The 17,346-nt window shown below is 50.5% G+C and overlaps 1 protein-coding gene across 8 annotated transcripts in view; it reads left to right on the top strand.

Annotated features, from left to right (window-relative positions):
* Positions 1-17,346, top strand: part of PPFIBP1 (PPFIA binding protein 1) — a 180,300-nt gene that overhangs the window by 117,078 nt on the left and 45,876 nt on the right. For all 8 annotated transcript variants that reach the window (XM_062194982.1, XM_062194984.1, XM_062194989.1 and 5 more), the window contains exons 4-5: positions 2,236-2,441; positions 15,683-15,769. In XM_062194982.1, coding sequence (XP_062050966.1) covers positions 2,236-2,441; positions 15,683-15,769 — 293 coding nt within the window. The remainder of the gene's footprint in view (positions 1-2,235; positions 2,442-15,682; positions 15,770-17,346) is intronic.

Genomic DNA, 17,346 nt, shown 5'->3' on the forward strand with positions numbered 1-17,346 from the left:
ACCCCCACATCCCTGAACACTTCCTTGAATTCAGCATACTTTGGTATCATCTAAAATGCATAGTTTTTTCATAACGATGCATTTCTCGCATGTTATGAAGTATTTTAAGGAAACATTTGCACCAAAATAAACTGACAACTTTTCAGCGTGTTTTTCCAGGAGCTTTGGGAAGTGCCCTCATATTTACTTTCCCCATTCTTAGCTAAGGTGGAAGTCGCTCCCTCCAGCCGCCAGCCACTGACACCCTGCTACAGGCCACGTCAGCGTGGTGCTGTCAGCATTTTAAACTCCCCTCTAAAAACCCTCTAGTGGTCTGGGTTGGCTTCATACCCCTCCCTGCTTCCCCATCCCTAGTTCCTGAAGCCCGCAGTGTGAATCATTCTGTCATTCTAGATGCTCTCCATTTGGTTGATCAGGTTCTGTGAGACCCACTTCCTGCCAGCCTCTGTCCTCCCCTTTGTTTTCTCTGCAGCCTGTTCTGCCGGGGCCGCCAGTGCCTTGTGGCATCCCGGGCACCCTTGCTTTCCCGCTGCAGCCGCTCCGTCCCTGGACCCTTGCAGTCTCCTCCCTAACTCGGGGAGCTCATCTGGCGCTCCCTGGCTGAGACCCGCCGGCCGGCTGTGCCCTGTGCTGAGGGCTGAGCGGAGCCACTGAGCAGACCGGCACGTCTGGGGTGGGTTCGTGAGCCCTGCGTGTCCCCTGGGGTCTCTAGGGGACGCTGGTGACTGACATCTCAGGGCTCACGGCAGTGTTTAATCTCGAGAGAAGTCCTGTTAGGTAGTCAGGAACCCATTATAAAGAGAATGGAGTTGAATGTGGGGTATTTGTCAAGGTTGGCACCCACCAGAAGATGAGGGTACAGCTGGGCTCACCACTCCTGGGTGCCCGTTGTCCTCCCCAGCTGCTTCGCTTTTCTGGTCTGCAGTTTGGTCCCACTGCGTCCATCCTGTAGTGGCTCAAGAACGCCTGCAGGTGTCTTCCTGTCCTGCAGGTGGTGGCCGTAGTTGGGTTTCCTGTGTGACAACTGGATGCCTCTGCAGTGAGGCCTCCTTGGCAGACAAGCACTGTGTACATTTCTGTGGCTGTCGTCTCCAAAGCATTGTCGCCGAGCTAAGTCTCGTCTGGAGGGCGGGGACACAAACGCAGAGTTCCAGCACCTGAATCTGGGAAGGGGCCGGTCGGGTTTCATTTGGAAAAGCGTCTTCTTGTTGGAGGCAGGGTGCATGGTTCCTAGCTGCTGACGGACCGTGACGTGGGAAAACGAGACAGGACTTCATCTGCCGTCGTGTGGGCAGGTGTACCGTGAGCCCGTCCTGAGAGGCTCTTGCTGGGGTTGTAGCTTATGTGCTTAGACAGACTAGTGGAGTGGACTGATATTGCTGGGAAAAAATATTTCACATCACATGTGTTTCCTGGATGGGTGTGTGCCCTAGCCCCGGCGAAGCCGTCAGGACCACCCACAGAAGTACTGAGAAAAACTACAAGACTCTGCAGGTCCCCATCAAGCTCAGTCAGTCAGAAGCATGGCGGGTGGGAGGGGCCTGGGTTTATATGTTTTTAAATCAGCCCCAGTCATTTTCTAGCGGAGTTCCGAGGGAGAAGAAGAGAAATGACTACAAATACTTGGGAGCTTTCTCTAAGCGTGCAGCTGCCCCCTAGCCCCTTTCTTTGGTGGGCTTAACCATGGAGGGCCATCAGTGGCACGTGGACCCGTGATAGTGTCGGCAGGGGGCCCTCCTGGGAACATTGCTGGGCTGGGGTGGGCCGGCCTGTCTGCTCCTCCTTCCTCCTCACTCACTCTGCTCAGTGTGCATTTTCTCTGGGCTCTCATCTCACACGTAAATGTGAAAATTCACATGTGCAACACGGTGAACATCACAGGTTTTATCTTGCTACATTAACTGCAAGCTGGCCCTGTCACCTTCAGGAGTACGCTGCGTGGTTTCCATGTCACTGTATCACTCCTTGTTGGGGACTTTGATGGCTCTGGGGTCCCTGAGCCTGAACTCAGTCTGCCACCTGCTAACTCTCATCTCCATGAGCCTGGGCCAACATGCGCAAAGGCCACCAGGCTGTCCCTTGACCACACACTTGGCCTCCTCGCCAGGTGCTAGACCCTTGGTATTTGGTATCTGCCTCGCAGAGTGTGGAGTCTTGAAGAGACTTGCCTCTCCCCTGCCCTAGTCATTCCCCAGCGCGGCTGCACTGATTTCCTGCCTCCCGTTCCTCCCCCAGGTTCTAAGGCGCTGGAGTATTCCAATGGGCTCTTTGATTGCCAGTCTCCCACGTCTCCGTTCATGGGAAGCCTGCGTGCGCTGCACCTCGTGGAGGACCTGCGTGGGCTGCTGGAGGTGATGGAGACGGATGAGAAGGAAGGCCTCAGGTGCCAGGTGCCGGACTCCACGGCGGAGACACTGGTCGCCTGGCTGCAGAGCCACCTGGTGGGTGTCTGCGCCGCACGCTCTGGGCTCTGAGTCATCCGTGGCTTATTGCAGAATCGAGATCACAGAAGTAGCTGATTAGAGCCGGGAAAAAATGATGGGGCCACAGGTCTGCTCCATTTTCAACCCCTAAGAGGTCCCAGTTCCCTTCTGACTTAAAGATAACTTAGGAAAATACTGGCACTTAATACTTATGTATAGGAATGGGATAGTGTATGTTAATTTGATAAATACAGACAGTGTATTATGATCAAATTAGCATTTCTGTCTCCTCAAACATTTGTCGTTTCTGCGCTTATTTCGAAATAAGAACTACATTGCTGGACTCTGCCTTTAGCCTTCGGTGCTGTGGAACTCTCCAGAACGAATCCCTCCTCACTGTGTTCTGGTGCCTGTATGCAGCCTCTCTGTCCGCCTCCCCCCTCCCCACTCTTCTAACCTCTGGGAAGCACAGTTCTCTCTGCTCCTACGAGATCAACCGTTTTCACTTTCACAATTGGGAGAGAACGTGCGGTGTTTGTCTTTGTGTGTCTGAACTGTTTGACAGAACATGACAGCCTCTGGTTCCCCGAGGACAGCTTTCTTGGAAGGCCTGTTACTGTCCGGTTACGAGTGTGGACAGGTCTCCTGATTGTTCCCAGGCACCTGGACTGGCCTTTGGATTGTGCCCGACAGCTGACGGGCCTGTAAGGGGCAGAGCCTTGCACGCCATGGATGCCTCCTCAGTTCACTTTCAAGGACCCTAGGCAGGAAGCGGGGTGGGTGACACTTGTCAGAGCCCAGAAACCTCCGGACCTGCTGTGGTCGGTGTGAAGCGCCACCTGGTGGTGAGTGGCGATCACTTTCCTTCTGGCCCTGGAGCCAAGTTGTGGACTTGAGCTTCAAACGGAGTTCTCTTGTCCTGGGCAGAGGCTTCTTTCCAGCTCCTTTTAAAAACCCAGTGGCGGGGGCTGGCGCCGTGGCTCACTAGGTTAATCCTCCGCCTGCGGTGCCGGCATTCCGTATGGACGCCGGGTTCTAGTCCTGGCTGCTCCTCTTCCAGTCCAGCTCTCTGCTGTGGCCCGGGAGGGCAGTGGAGGATGGCCCAAGTGCTTGAGTCCCTGCAAATTAAAAAAAAAAAAAAGACAGTGGCGGCGCAGAGCTGCCGTTGCTCTGGGCACACTGGGGAAGACGTGGACTTGACAGGTGGTGGACACGCATGGTCTAGAGCATGTCACAAGGGCACAAAGAAGAGGTGATGTTTGCATTGAAAGGCTGCTCAGTTTTCAGTGAGGGATGTTAGTACGTTTCATTGTTCATTGTGCTTTAGTGAAAATCGTGTGACGGAATCAAGACAGAGTTTTGGATCTGGGCTGGAAGTGGAAGCTTCTTTCTCTGGGGACCTTAACAGCAGATTCTACAGCCAAAATGTCCTCAAGCGATGGACACAAGTGTTCCTCTGCCACCAGTCCGCCGTGTGCCGAACGTGCTCGGGCTCCATCTCCAGGTGCAGATGGTCCACCTGTCCTCTGATGGTGGGGCAGCTGCGCAGCCCTGACAGTGGGAAGTAGCTCATTTTTGACAACACATCGTGCCTATTGTTCCACTTCATCGTTTGCCCTCCCCTCCGCTCTGTTCTGTTCTGTTAATAAGGTACCTGGGCTAGTTGAAGTCGAGGCACAGAAGCAAGAATGGGGATAGCGGGGGGCCGAGAGGGAGGGGAAGGGGAGATCCTACTGCACAGGCTTACAGTTTTGCAAGATGGAAAGAGTTCTTTAGATGGACGTTGGTGAAGGTGGCAGAACAGCATGGAGGTAGCCCACACCACTGAAGGGCACACTCACTAATAGAATTCATGGTGTGATATAAATGGATGGTGTCTCTCAGCTGCGGAACACAGGATCCTGGCAAATCCCCTCTTGGGAGGAACTGCCCTGATAACAAATGAAGGGAGAGCCTGGTGTGACCAAAGTGGCGAGTGAGGAAGGAGGCCGGGTTCTGTCTTGGGGATTGCGAACACGGGCTCGGGAGGCAGCAGAGCTGAATGAGTGATGTTGGCTATAACCCCGAGCAGCCTGTACGCATCTGGGAGAGTTTCGTAAGCTCACTTTCCTCATCCATAAAAGGGGAGTGTTTTCTGCCACCCGGCATTGTGAGGCACCAGCAGGCCAGGGTGTGCTGAGTGTCCGTGCTGAGCCCGTCAGCTGGCTCTGCACAGAGGTGACACCCGCAGTAGGGAAGAGAGGGGGAGGTTCCACAGGACCCCTTCTGGAGGCGGGGAGGCAGGTCCAGTTACAAGTGGACTCAGGTTACAAATGACCCATACATTGGTCACTTCTTTTTCTCTTTTTTTTTTTTCTTTAAAGCTTTACTTTTTAAATGTTTTTCCCCCTAATTTGAAAGGCAGAGTTAGGGAGAGACAGAGAGAGATCTTCCATGCACTGGTTCACTCCCCACATGGCTGCAACAGCCAGTACTGGGCCTGGCCACAACCAGGAGCCTGGAATTGCTTCCAGGTCTCCCGTCTTCGGCTGCTTTCCCTGGTGCTATGATAGGGGATGCCCATAGCTCAAAGGGTGACTTAACCCCCCTAGTGCACCTCTTGTGATGGAAGAGCAGGTGTTCCTCAAGCTACAGGGAAGCTTCTATTAAATGTTCGGCAGACTTATTAATGTAGCAGTCACGTAATGAACGTTTTATTCCTGTCTAGTGATGGCCAACCTGGGAGTCCACCTACATTAGGACTGGCCCTGACCCTTTCATTAGTTCAGCTGGGCGTCCACAGGGTGATTAGTACTATACCCAGGCCAGGGAGACCCCCTGGTTTCCTGTCGGAGGCAGGTCATTTCTTTGGTACTAATTCTCTCATATGATTGGAGGCTGGATATAAGAGGAAAGAAAATAGAAACACCAGTAGCCTGGTACAGGTGAACGAACTTGTTTTAATGGTGTAGTAGTAACTGTAGGCTTCTAGAAAGGAACACATTTCTTTTTTAAGACAGAGAAATTGTCTCCTGTAGTTAAAAAGCCTTGTGTGTTCAGTGGGTGAAGCAAAAATTCCGTTTTGATTGTGAGGTGTTACGTGTTGGCACAGGTGATGAACCAGGGTGTGTTCCATCAACCTGCAGATTTAGGCGATCAGATCGAAGAATATGTCTGATGGCTGGTAGTTTCTGTTTGCTGTAGGTCTAACTTGATGAGTTGCCCTAGAACATTTTTTTAAAGATTTATTTATTTATTTGAAAGTCAGAGTTACACACACACACACACAGAGAGAGAGAGAGAGAGAGAGAGAGAGAGAGAGAGAGGTCTTCCATCCCCTGGTTCACTCCTCAATTGGCTGCAACAGCTGAAGCTGCGCTGATCCGAAGCCAGGAGCTAGGAGCTTCCTTCAGGTCTCCCACGTGAGTGCAGGGGCCCAAGACTTGGGCCATATTCTACTGCTTTCTTAGACCATAGCAGAGAGCTGGATAGGAAGTGGAGCACCCAGGATTCAAACAGGTGCCCATAAAGGATGTCGACACCGTAGGTAGCGGCTTTACCGGCTACGCCACAGTGCCAGCCCTAGAACATTCTTGTAAAGTTTTATCCAGTCAACAACACTGAGGAGCATGACCTTGACCCACATCATGGGGAATCAAGTGATGCAATCACAAAAATGTCTGATTATTTGGTAGTTTTAATATTAAGCCTGTCTTCGGGACGATGTTGTGATGCAATGTGTTTAGCCACTGCATGTGATGCCGGCATCCCATATGGGTGCTGGTTCAAGTGCCCATTGCTCCACTTCTGATCCAGCTCCCTGCTAATGCATGGAAGATGTCCCAAGTGCTTGGGCCCCTGCACCCACATGGGAGACAGATGGAGTTCCAGGCTCCTGGCTTTTTCCTAGCCTAGCCTTGGCTGTTGTGGGCATTTGGGAAGCAAACCAACAAATGGAAGATTTCTCTTTCTCTCTCTCCCTCTCTCTCTCTTTCTCCCTCTCTGCCTTTCAAATAAAAACAAATCAATAAACAAAAGTGTGTGGAAAATGGAATCGATAAGTAAGCTTATTTTGGCTAAAGAAGTTTCTTAAATCCATGCCTGCAAGAGTTCTCCAAAAAGATCATGAAAGTGCATATTATGAAAAGCTATGCATGGATTTCAATTTATTTTTATAGCACAAGTTCTCTTTTTATTATTTGAGAGAGAGAGAGAGAGAGAAAGAGAACAGGGTGACAGAGTCCTGTCCACTGCATTGCTTTCCAGGTGCCTATGGTGGCCCGCAGCCGGGATGGGTCTCTCTTGCGGGTGACAGGGACCCTAGTTCTTGAACCATCACTACTGCTTCCCAGGGAATTGAACCCAGGAATTCCAGTATGGGACACAGGAGTCTTAACCACTAGGCCAAACACCCACTGTCTTTTAATTCAATTTTCCACCAACTTTTGCAGTCCCCTTATACATTTTGTCTTACTTCTACATTTTATAAAATTGAATAATATTAAATCCACATGTGCACTTGGTAAAGTTGCTGCACAAATACAGAGAGGCCTAATTCAGAGGGTTCAGCAGTGGGGCACGCCTCCCCCCGGGGCTGCCAGCTGCCCTCCCGGGTCCCTGGCTCCCAGCCCGGCAGGCTGTTCGGTGCCACCATCCTCCGGTCCCTGCTGCCATTGGACCAGTTGTTCTCCTCTGTGCCTGCAGGGTGCTTGTTTTTAGGTTTTGGCAAACAAGGTCCCGATGTGGTCACCGTCATCGGAGGGAGGTAGTGTCTCGGGGAGACATCCTCGTTAGCACTAATGCCAGTGCCCCTGAGGTTTCTGGGAAACTCCTGTGCAAAAGTGGCTGCAGACACAGGAGAACAGTGGACCGGGGTGGCAGAGTTCTCCGTCGCGAGCCTGGTGCAGTGACAGGTGACAGATGTGCTTGGAACGGAGTCCCAAGTGGTGGGTATTTCTTAGAGATGAATGGGGGGAGATGGCTCTGTTCCTTTGTGGAAGTGGGTTGAAAATGAGCACGTGACAAGTGGCCTAGGGACATCCTGTTTTCTTGGTCTTGTATGACTCTTTCCAGAGTCAAGCGAAGAGTCTTTGGCCAGGTCTTTGTCCCGACACACGGCTGGCTTTCAACAAGCATTGAAAACATGAGTGATTCATGGGCCAGAGAAAGCATCTGCTATTCTAGCATATGAGCTGGGGACGAGGACACCCGGCCCTTCTTTTCTCTAGCCCAGAACTCTCCGTTGGAAGACACCTGTGAATTGGATGGTGTTGGATTTTCAACACGCACCCCTGTCCCGCGGTGGAAGCTTGCAGAGAGCACGGTGGTGAGCCTGGAGGTGAGGCCAAGGTCAAGGCCATCCTCCCTACTCAAGTGCAGTGCCTACAAGGACTTGTTAGGAGATGTTCAAGCAGTCGGTTCAAGTCTCCTCCTCTCCTGGCTGTGGCTGTGCGCATGCAGAGGTGCCGTGCACGGGTTAACGGTAGAGCAGGACAGCCGCTGTATCTTGCCAGTGGAATTTTTTTTTTTTTTTTTTCACAGGCAGAGTAGACAGTGAGAGAGAGAGACAGAGAGAAAGGTCTTCCTTTTGCCGTTGGTTTACCTTCCAATGGCCGCCACGGCCGGCGCGCTGTGGCCGGTGCACCGCGCTGATCCGAAGCCAGGAGCCAGGTGCTTCTCCTGGTCTCCCTTGTGGGTGCAGGGCCCAAGCACTTGGGCCATCCTCCACTGCACCCCCGGGCCACAGCAGAGAGCTGGCCTGGAAGAGGGGCAACCGGGACAGAATCTGGCGCCCCGACCGGGACTAGAACCCAGTGTGCCGGCGCCGCTAGGCGGAGGATTAGCCTAGTGAGCCACGGCGCCGGCTGCCAGTGGAGTTTTTGATAACAGTACCTCAGTGCTCCTGGGGAAGCACTCCGGAGGTGGTTCCTTCATGTCCGGCAGGAGAAAGCACTTGGCATCTGCTGCGCCAGTTGGCATTTTAGGTGTAGTTCCACCCGAGCGGTAGGAGGTCTCGGAGGCAGCCTGCCACGGTGGTCGTCGTCACCCAGGGTCACCAGCTGGGCTCTCATGGAGAAGATGCTCTATGTCTCTTGAAAGCACACAAAACCCAGAAGTAAAAATTATAGTTGGTTTTTGGTTTTTACTGAAATTTTAAATTTAAAGAAAATTTTCATTTTATTTGAAAGTCACAGAGAGAGATCTTCTATCTGCTGATTCACTCCCCAAATGCCCACAGTGTCTAGGGCTGGCTGCAGCAGAGCCAGGAGCCCTGAAGTCCACTCAGGTGTCCCGCGTGTGTGGTAGAGACCCAAGCACCTGCTGTCTGCCAGGGTGCATGTTAGCAAGAAGCTGCCTCGAAAGTGGAGTAACTAAGACTTGAACCAGGAACTCCAATATAGAATGTAGGTTTCCTAAGTAGTGACTTAACTACTGTGTCACATGCTTGTTTGTGTTTAGAAGATCCTTCTCTTGATAGCTAGAGAGCACATCAATTAAAGGAGATTTAGTGGGCTGAGCCATCCTTTTCCTGTCTTGATACCAAAATTTTTCAGAATTGTAAAATCAGGACTATGTGACAGTTTTGAAAACCGGTTTTTAAAACAAGTATATTGACTGGGTGGAATATGTTGTTCGTTTATGCACAGTACTGTCAGTCCAACTGTTAATAGTTGTCCTTATCTGATGGGCTTATTTCTTCTCCCCATTTTAGTTTGGTTACTCACTGTTGCGACTTGTGTCTGTTATATTCAAAATTCGTGACTGTGTCATAAAAAAGATGAGTGTTATTGTGGCACATCACTGCTCCTGTGTTGATTTTTAATTTAGGCAGAACCTCAGAGCCCGTGGAAGAAAAGGCAAAGTGAAGGTGGGGAGAGACATGGAGGATAGCATGAGCCTAAAGCAGAGCAGTAGAACCCAGAAAACCAAAGGGAAACACAAGACTCTAAATGAAAACAGCAGGCGAAGGGCCCCTCCCGGCCTCCCATGAATCAGTGACTGCTACACATGAGTGGCAAGCCCATGGGGTTTCATCATGCCAGCCTCTCTTGTTTTATATATACCGATGGAGTCTCTCTGACCTGAAAATCCAGAATCCGAAATGCTTCCCAATCTGAAAGATCAAATTTGGGGTGCTCAACTGATAACATCTATGAAAATACTCCGAAATCCAAAAAAGCTTCAGTTCTAGTCCCCGGCATTTTGGACTAGGGATATTCAACCTGTATTTGAAATTTTTCTGTTCTAACCAGTATTTTTAATGGAGGCACAGAGGCAAGATGGTAACACTTATAACATCTTTCCACTTGATTGTGTGGTTATAAAACTTGAAAATTGAAAGGAAATTGATAAAACAACAAGGACTTTCTCTGAGATGGAACAGAGAAAGGTAGATGTTCATGTTATGTGATGTGTAGCACCTGTCATGTGAGCTCGGGCCCTTGGAGAGGTTCCTGGCTAGCTCCAGGGTTCTGTCATTCTGTGTGGAATAAAGGTTTTTACACATTGGTCCCCCCTCATGCCAGGAAATCCTGGCAAATACCCTGTGTTTCTTATTTAATAAGTACCAGAGTTCCAGCCAGGCTGGGTCTCCCACCCTGAGCCTCCACACACACTCTTGGTTGGATCCTGTACTATTGCAATCCAAAAGCTGATTCCAATTTGGATGTAAACTTTCATCTGGATTGGATGTGGTCACTAAGGAGTTGCACTATGAGCTGAAGTTGGAAGGATTATTTAGGGTATTTTTTTTAATATTCATTTATGTATTTGGGGGGCAGAGAAACATACACACATGGGGAGAGAGAGAAAGAGAACGAGAATGCACCCCTCTCTGCTGGCCTGCTCACAAATGTCTGTAATGGCCAGGAGATGGGAACTGAGTCGCACATGGGTGGCCGGAGCCCATTCACTGGAGCTGTCACCTGCTGCCTCCCGTGGTCTGCATTTGCAGGAAGCTGGAATCAGGAACTTGAGCCGGGTAACACACCCAAGCTTCCTGATCTGAGACGAGGCCAAACACCCAACCCCAGTAAATGCTGTTTAGAAAGCATTTCTGGGATTTTGGGGGGGAAAAAAAAGTGATTTAGGCCAGTCTCTAATGCTCTGGAAGTCAGATTCACTCAACAAGGCTTAATACTGAACGTGTCTTCTTTGTGTGTTCAGGATTTTACAGTCATCATGGAAGAATCAGAAGAAATGTCAGATAGTCCTGAGACCATTAAGAATAAATGACCAACTCAATAAAAGCACTTGTCAGCTATCAATAGCAGAATATGCTGAAAAGTTAAACTGTGAAGTACAAGATGAGCCACGGAAGGGAAGCCAGCAGAGAGGGAGAAGAGAATGGCCTAACTTAAGAGGAAAGAGGTGGGGCGGGCATGTGACCCCACGGTGCAGTGACTGCTTGAAAGGCCCACACTGGGCCGGCGCCGTGGCTTAACAGGCTAATCCTCCGCCTTGCGGCGCCGGCACACTGGATTCTAGTCCCCGTTGGGGCGCCGGATTCTATCCCGGTTGCCCCTCTTCCAGGCCAGCTCTCCGCTGTGGCCCAGGAGTGCAGCAGAGGATGGCCCAAGTGCTTGGGCCCTGCACCTGCATGGGAGACCAGGAGAAGCACCTGGTTCCTGGCTTCAGATCAGCGCAATGTGCCGGCCGCAGCGGCCATTGGAGGGTGAACCAATGGCAAAAAGGAAGACCTTTCTCTCTGTCTCTTTCTCTCACTATCCACTCTGCCCACACCCCATATCGGAGTGCCTGGGTTTGAGTCCCAGCTCCACTCTTCGTTCTGACTTCCTGCTGGTGTGTACCTTGGGAGGCTCAAGTAGCTGCAACCCTGCTCCCCACACGGGAGACCCACATTGGGTTCTTGGCTCCTGGTTTCAGCTTGGCCCAACCATGGCTACTGTGGGCATTTGGAGAGTGAGTCAGCAGTTGGAAGATCTCCCTCTCTCTCCTCAACAGCACCCCCACCCACCCAAGCCGTGTGTGTGTGTGTGTGTGCATGTGCTTTTCAAATATATCGTAAAATTGTTAGTGTGTGGTGGTGATGCAGGTTCAGCCACTGCTTGTGACACCAGTAATCAGGGGACCAGTTTGAATTCCTGGGGACTCCGTTTCCCACCCAGCTTCTTGCTGTTCCACCTGAGAAAGGCAGAGGAGGATGGCCCAAGAGCTTGGGGCCCTGCCATCCACGTGGGAAAACAGGGTGGTGTTCCTGGCTCCTGGCTTCAGTGTGGCCTAGCATTAGCTTTTGAAGGCATTCGGGGACTGAACCAGTGATGAAAGGTCTCTGTCTCTCCTCTCTCTCTGTGTTATTTCAAATTAATTTTTTTTTGTAAAGTTTTTTTTTAACTTTTATTTAATGAATATAAATTTCCAGTGTACAGTTTATGGATTACAATGGCTTCCCCCTCCCATGACTTCCCTCCCACCCACAACCCTCCTCTCTCCCGCTCCCTCTCCCCTTCCATTCACATCAAGATTCATTTGCAATTCTCTTTATATACAGAAGATCAATTTAGTATAAAGATTTCAACAGTTTGCACCCACATAGAAACACAAAGTGAAACATACTGTTTGAGAATTAGTTATAGCATTAAATCAAAATGTACAGCACATTATGGACAGAGATCCCACATGAGGAGCAAGTGCACAGTGACTCCCGTTGTTAACCCAACAAATTGACACTCTAGTTTATGGTTTTTTTTTAAAGAAAGGAGGTGATGGGAACTTGCCTTGAGAGATGGATTTGTATAGACAGAAGCACGGAGGCACTAAACCCCGGGGTAGATGTTGGCAAGGAGAATGGAAGAAAGGACATTCTGAGAGGAAAGAGTGAGCATTGTGGGTTTCAGAAGGAAATGGAGCCACACCCCTCTAGGAAGGAAAGCTCCGTCTGGAGTCCGGTGGGAGGAGAAAAGGGGACGAGGTGGGAGGCAGGAAGCCCTGCAGTGACGCAGGAAGGCCAGGTTCAGCGCACACCTGCCATTCGTACTTTATTCAGCCCATGTTGTCCGAATACCTGTCAGCGCCCCTCCATTCAGCTGTCGCCCAGGCTGCACCCACGGAGCATCAGATGCGCACATGCAGCTCCTCACCGCAGTGCCGGGTCCAGCAGAGGAGAGAGATGTGGCTGGAGCCAAGCTAGGATGTGAATGTATCCCCCAGTGCACATGTGAATGACATTTGGAGGTGTGGCCGTGGGGTAATTCGGGTTAGGTGAGACCCGGAGCACAGAGCCCACCTGATGGCATCCATGGCTTTGTAAGAAGAGGAAGGGAGACCCCAGCTGGCAGAGTCTTGGCATGTGATGCCCTGCACCTGTTGGGATGCAGCACCACACCCTCACTGGGTGCCACGCCCTTGCACCTCCCAACCTCCATAACTGTGAGTCAACCACACCTCCATTCAGTATAACGTACCCAATCTCGGGTAGTTTGTTACGGCAGCAGGAAGGGGACTGAGACTCCAGGTCTGAACTTAGTCCACTCAGCGTGGTGCCTGCTGTCATGACGGCTCATCGGGATGCTCTCCGTGGCACAGGAGTGACCACCTGCTTCTGGGAACACGGTCCCAAACCAGGTCCCAGAAGAAGCAGACTTTAAAGAATGAGAAAAGATCAGGAGAGGGTGGGAAAGCCAGGTCTTGCAGAAGGAGTAAAATCTGCGTGGGAGGGAGTGTGCCATGTGTACCGTGTCTGGGGAAGGGGTGAGTGACCTGCTGGGTGGGCACAGGTCTCTTCCTTCATTTTCTTCTTTATTTGAGAGAGGCAGACAGAGCGAGCTTCTGTCTGTTGGTTCACTCCCCCAAATGCCCACATTGGCTGTGCCAGAGCTCACCTGTGTGGTGTGACAGGGTCCCTGTCACTCGAGCCGTCATCTGCTGTCTCCCAGATCGTGTATCAGCAGAAGCTGGAGTCAGGACTTGGACCCAGACGCGTGATGCCAGCATCTGAGCCCCTCAGCCAGGCACCGACTCTTCTCCATCATCTCCCACTGAGCGCGTGCGTCCTGAGTCCTGGTTGTTTTGCCCAAAGCTGCCCACTGGAGATTATGTGGAGTCTGTTAACCGTGGCAGTCCCCAGGGGTGCGAGTCCTTCATATCACTCATCCTGGGCACTGCGGTTCACTACCCAGAGTTGCGCTGTGGTCACCATGCAGGTGTGTGGTACAGCAGCCGATGCCAACAATCCTGCCCGCTTGGAACGCACTTTGCATGCTTGTTGCAGTAACTTCTGATTGTTTAGGGGGCTCTTGGGAATGTGTTGGGTGTACCTGAGCTTTTAGGAAAAGCATCCTCAGATTTTCCTTTTCATCAAGGTCCTGTTTTGATTTTTTTTTCCACCCCAACTTGTGATTCGTGCTGTTCTCAGAAGTGACACTGCAAATAGCAGTACGTGCAAAGGGAGAGCAGTGATACCAGGTAACCCTGCAAAGACAGCAGGGGTCACCCCAGGGGGCCCTGGGCGGGAAGGAGGTGCGGTTTGTGTTTTTCCTGGTTTTCAGTCTGAAGGTGTTATTTGATTTTTCAGCTGAACCTTGGGTGATCTCATTAACCCATTTTGGATTCTAGCTGACTTTTTGTTTCTGTTGTATTGCGTGTACAATCAGGAAATTCTTTAGGGATCACATATTATGTTGTTTTGAACCACTTAAATGAGATTTTGAGAGACATATCATATATATTACTGTTTTTCAAAATGGTATTTTATTTTCTTTGTCTAAACCTTTTCTTTTAGAACTTTTTTCTTTTTAGAAAAGACCTATTTATTTATTTGGAAGTCAGAGTTAACAGAGAGAGGGAAAAAAAGAGAGAGAACCAAAGATCTTCCATCAGCTGGTTCACTCCTCAGATGGCCACAGTGACCAGGGCTGAACTGGCCCAAAACCAAAAGCCAGGAGCTTCTTCCAGGTCTCCAACATGGGTGGCAGGGGCCCAAACACTTGGGCCATCCTCCACTGCTTTTCCCAGGCCATTAGCAGGGAGCTGGATCGGAAGTGAAACAGCCAGAACACGAATTGGTGTCTTTACCTGCTCTACCACAACACTGGCCCTCTCTTAAAAGTTGTATTTATTTTCATTTTATTTGAAGCGGGGAGGAGAGAGACAGAGTGTGTGTGTTAATCCATTGGTTCACTCCCCAGATGCTTACAACAGCTAGGGCTGGGCCAAAGCAAAAACCAGGGAACTCCATCCGGGTTTCCCACACGGACGGCAGGGACCCAGGGACTTGAGCTTACCTGCTGCTGCCCAGGATGCCCATCAGCAGGAAGCTGGATGAAAATCAGAGCCAGAACTTAAACTTAGGCGAAACCCAGGCACTTTGGTTCAGGATGTGGGCATCTTAACTGCTGCACCCAGTGCTTGAGCCTCTGCGCCTTTTCAAATATCTCTTTTATAGCTTCACGTAAGAGAACAGAAGGGGGAAAAAACATCTGTGCTTCATTTTTCAATGCGTTTATCCCAGGCTTCCGTATTTCCAAGTCTCAAAAAAAGGAGACAGGAGGGAGGTGGGGAGGAGTGAGCAGCAGTGGATGATGCCAGTCTACAGGCTGTGCCCAGGAGCTGAACAGAACATTGCATAAATCAAGGCACCGATGAGGCCAAGACAGATGAGCTTAATAAGCATGGCTAGGCGGTGCGACTGGAGGAAGCTGCCATGGACTGAGTGTGTAAGTTTGGGGGGTAAAGAGAGGAAATTTCCGAAGACTCAAGGCTTCAAAGATTTGTCCATGCTCTGGAGACTTGAGTGAGGAGGAAGAAGCGTGGGGTGTAGTTCACTCCTGCTTTCTGCCACCCACAGTCAGGCATTAGCTGTCCCGGGCGTGGAACTTGACAGTGGGGGTGATGGGAACGGAATGGCGTCCCAGGTCATCGCCGCCATCTGCAACCAGCGTCAGTGACGCTGAGCATTTAGGGAGAGGCAGGTGTTGTGCCCGATTGCACGCTCCAAAGCTTCGCCTGCCCAGGGTGTGTCTGCCATCTACCAGGACCCTCAGCTGCCCCTGTGCCTTTCGGGTCGTGATTTCCTCCTCGATGAGACTTGGTTGAGTTTAGCAAAAGCAGTGCCAATGCTGAATGTGCCTGTCTTACTCCCTCTTGTGAGATGAATGAGCCAAATTGCATTCTTAAATTTTCCATTCATGACAGCGACAGCTGGGCTGAATTCAGTGCAGGCTCTTGGAGGATGATTCGCCACCAAACACCAGGTCTGCAGAGGGCCCACCAAGCGTCAGGTCTGCGGAGGGTCCACCTCACCGTGTTGTTTCCTCTTTCAGACGAACGGACACCTCCCTGGGAACGGAGACGTGTATCAAGAGAGGCTGGCACGCTTGGAAAATGATAAAGAGTCGCTCGTTCTCCAGGCAAGTGACTTTCCAACATCACACTTTGCCCAGGACGTACTCGCAAAGAGTATTGTATGTTGGGATGGCAAATTCACTCGCACATGGCAACCATCCTGCTCATGAAGTGGTGCACGATGGGGAGTGGTGAGGCCTGGGGCAGAACCAGCGTGAGTCCACCAGGCTGGAGGAAGTGGCCTGTACCCAGCCTCAGCTCTCCTGGTGCCGTCTGCACACAGACACAGTATCATCTGGACTCATTTTATCTCATCTTAACATGTATTTTAATACATAGCAGAAACTCTGGTATATGTGTATCTGCAGTAAAAACAAATCTGAACACATATCCAAGGCTCCTTCAGAAAGGTCACGGCAAATGGAGTTCAAAGTAAGTTGGAGCGGGTGTTTTGCCTAGCAGTTAAGACACCAGCTAAGATAGCCGTGTCCTACGTTGGAGTGCCTGGCTTCAGTTCCTGGGTCTGGATCCCAGTTCTAGCTTTCTGCTAATGTGTGGCCTGGGAGGCAGTGAGAATGGTTTAAGTAATTGAGTTCCTGCCACCCACCTAGGAGACCTGACATGTATTCCTGGATTCTGGGTTTTGGGGGAGTAAAACAGTGGGAAGGAGCTCTATCTCTCTGCCTCTTTCTCTGCCTCTCCATGAAAAAAAAAAAAAAAAACACATTTTTCTGTGCAAAAAAAATGTTTTGAAACCCACGTATAGATGTTACATAATCTTTCCAAGAGTTCTTTGAAGACTTGTAGATGAGTTCTGAATCTGAATTTACAAATTTGGTTTTTCAGTCCTTAAAGATTTATTTCTTTATTTGAGAGAGGGGGAATGAGAGAGATCTTTGATTTCCTGGTTCACTCCCCAAAAAGTCTTCAATAACTAGAGCTGGGCAAGGCTGGAGCCAGGAGCCTAGAGCTTCACCTGGGTCTTCCACTTGGGTGACAGGATCCCAAGTCCTTGGGCCATCTTTCACTGCTTTCCCAGGCACATGAGCATGGAGTTGATCAGAAGTGGAACAGCTGGGACTTGAACCAGTGCCCATGTGGGATGCTGCTGTTGCAGGTGGCCGCTTAATCCACTGCATCACAACGCCAGCCCCAAGTTTTCAATTGTTCCATGAAGCTCATAAGCCAAACAAAACAGAATGATGGCTGGGTCCCAGCTTGTTGGGAAAATCTGAGTGTGCTGCTTCTTTTTTCAACAGATTATTTGTTTATTCATTTTTATTTTATTTGAAAGGCAGAGACAGAGGTAGAGAGCAAGAGAGATCTTCCATCCACTGGTTTGCTCCCCAAATGTCTGCAACAGCCAGGGGTGGGCCAAGCCAAAACCGTGAACCTTGAACTCCATGCAGGCGTCCCACATGAGCAGCAGGGACCCAAGTGCTTGAGCCAACCCCTGCTGCGTCACAGGGTGTGCATTGCAGGGAGCTGGATTGGAAGTGGAGCCGGGACTTGGACCAGGCTCCCCGATGTGGGATGCAGTGTCCCGGGCAGCATCTTGAACCACTGTGCCTGACGCCCGTTCCTGAGTCTGATTATTCATGCTTCACATGCCTGACCAACATGTTTATTTTGCATTCTGAGC

The sequence above is a fragment of the Lepus europaeus genome, chromosome 6 (assembly GCF_033115175.1).
Source record: "Lepus europaeus isolate LE1 chromosome 6, mLepTim1.pri, whole genome shotgun sequence".
In the NCBI taxonomy this organism is placed as follows: Eukaryota; Metazoa; Chordata; class Mammalia; order Lagomorpha; family Leporidae; genus Lepus; species Lepus europaeus.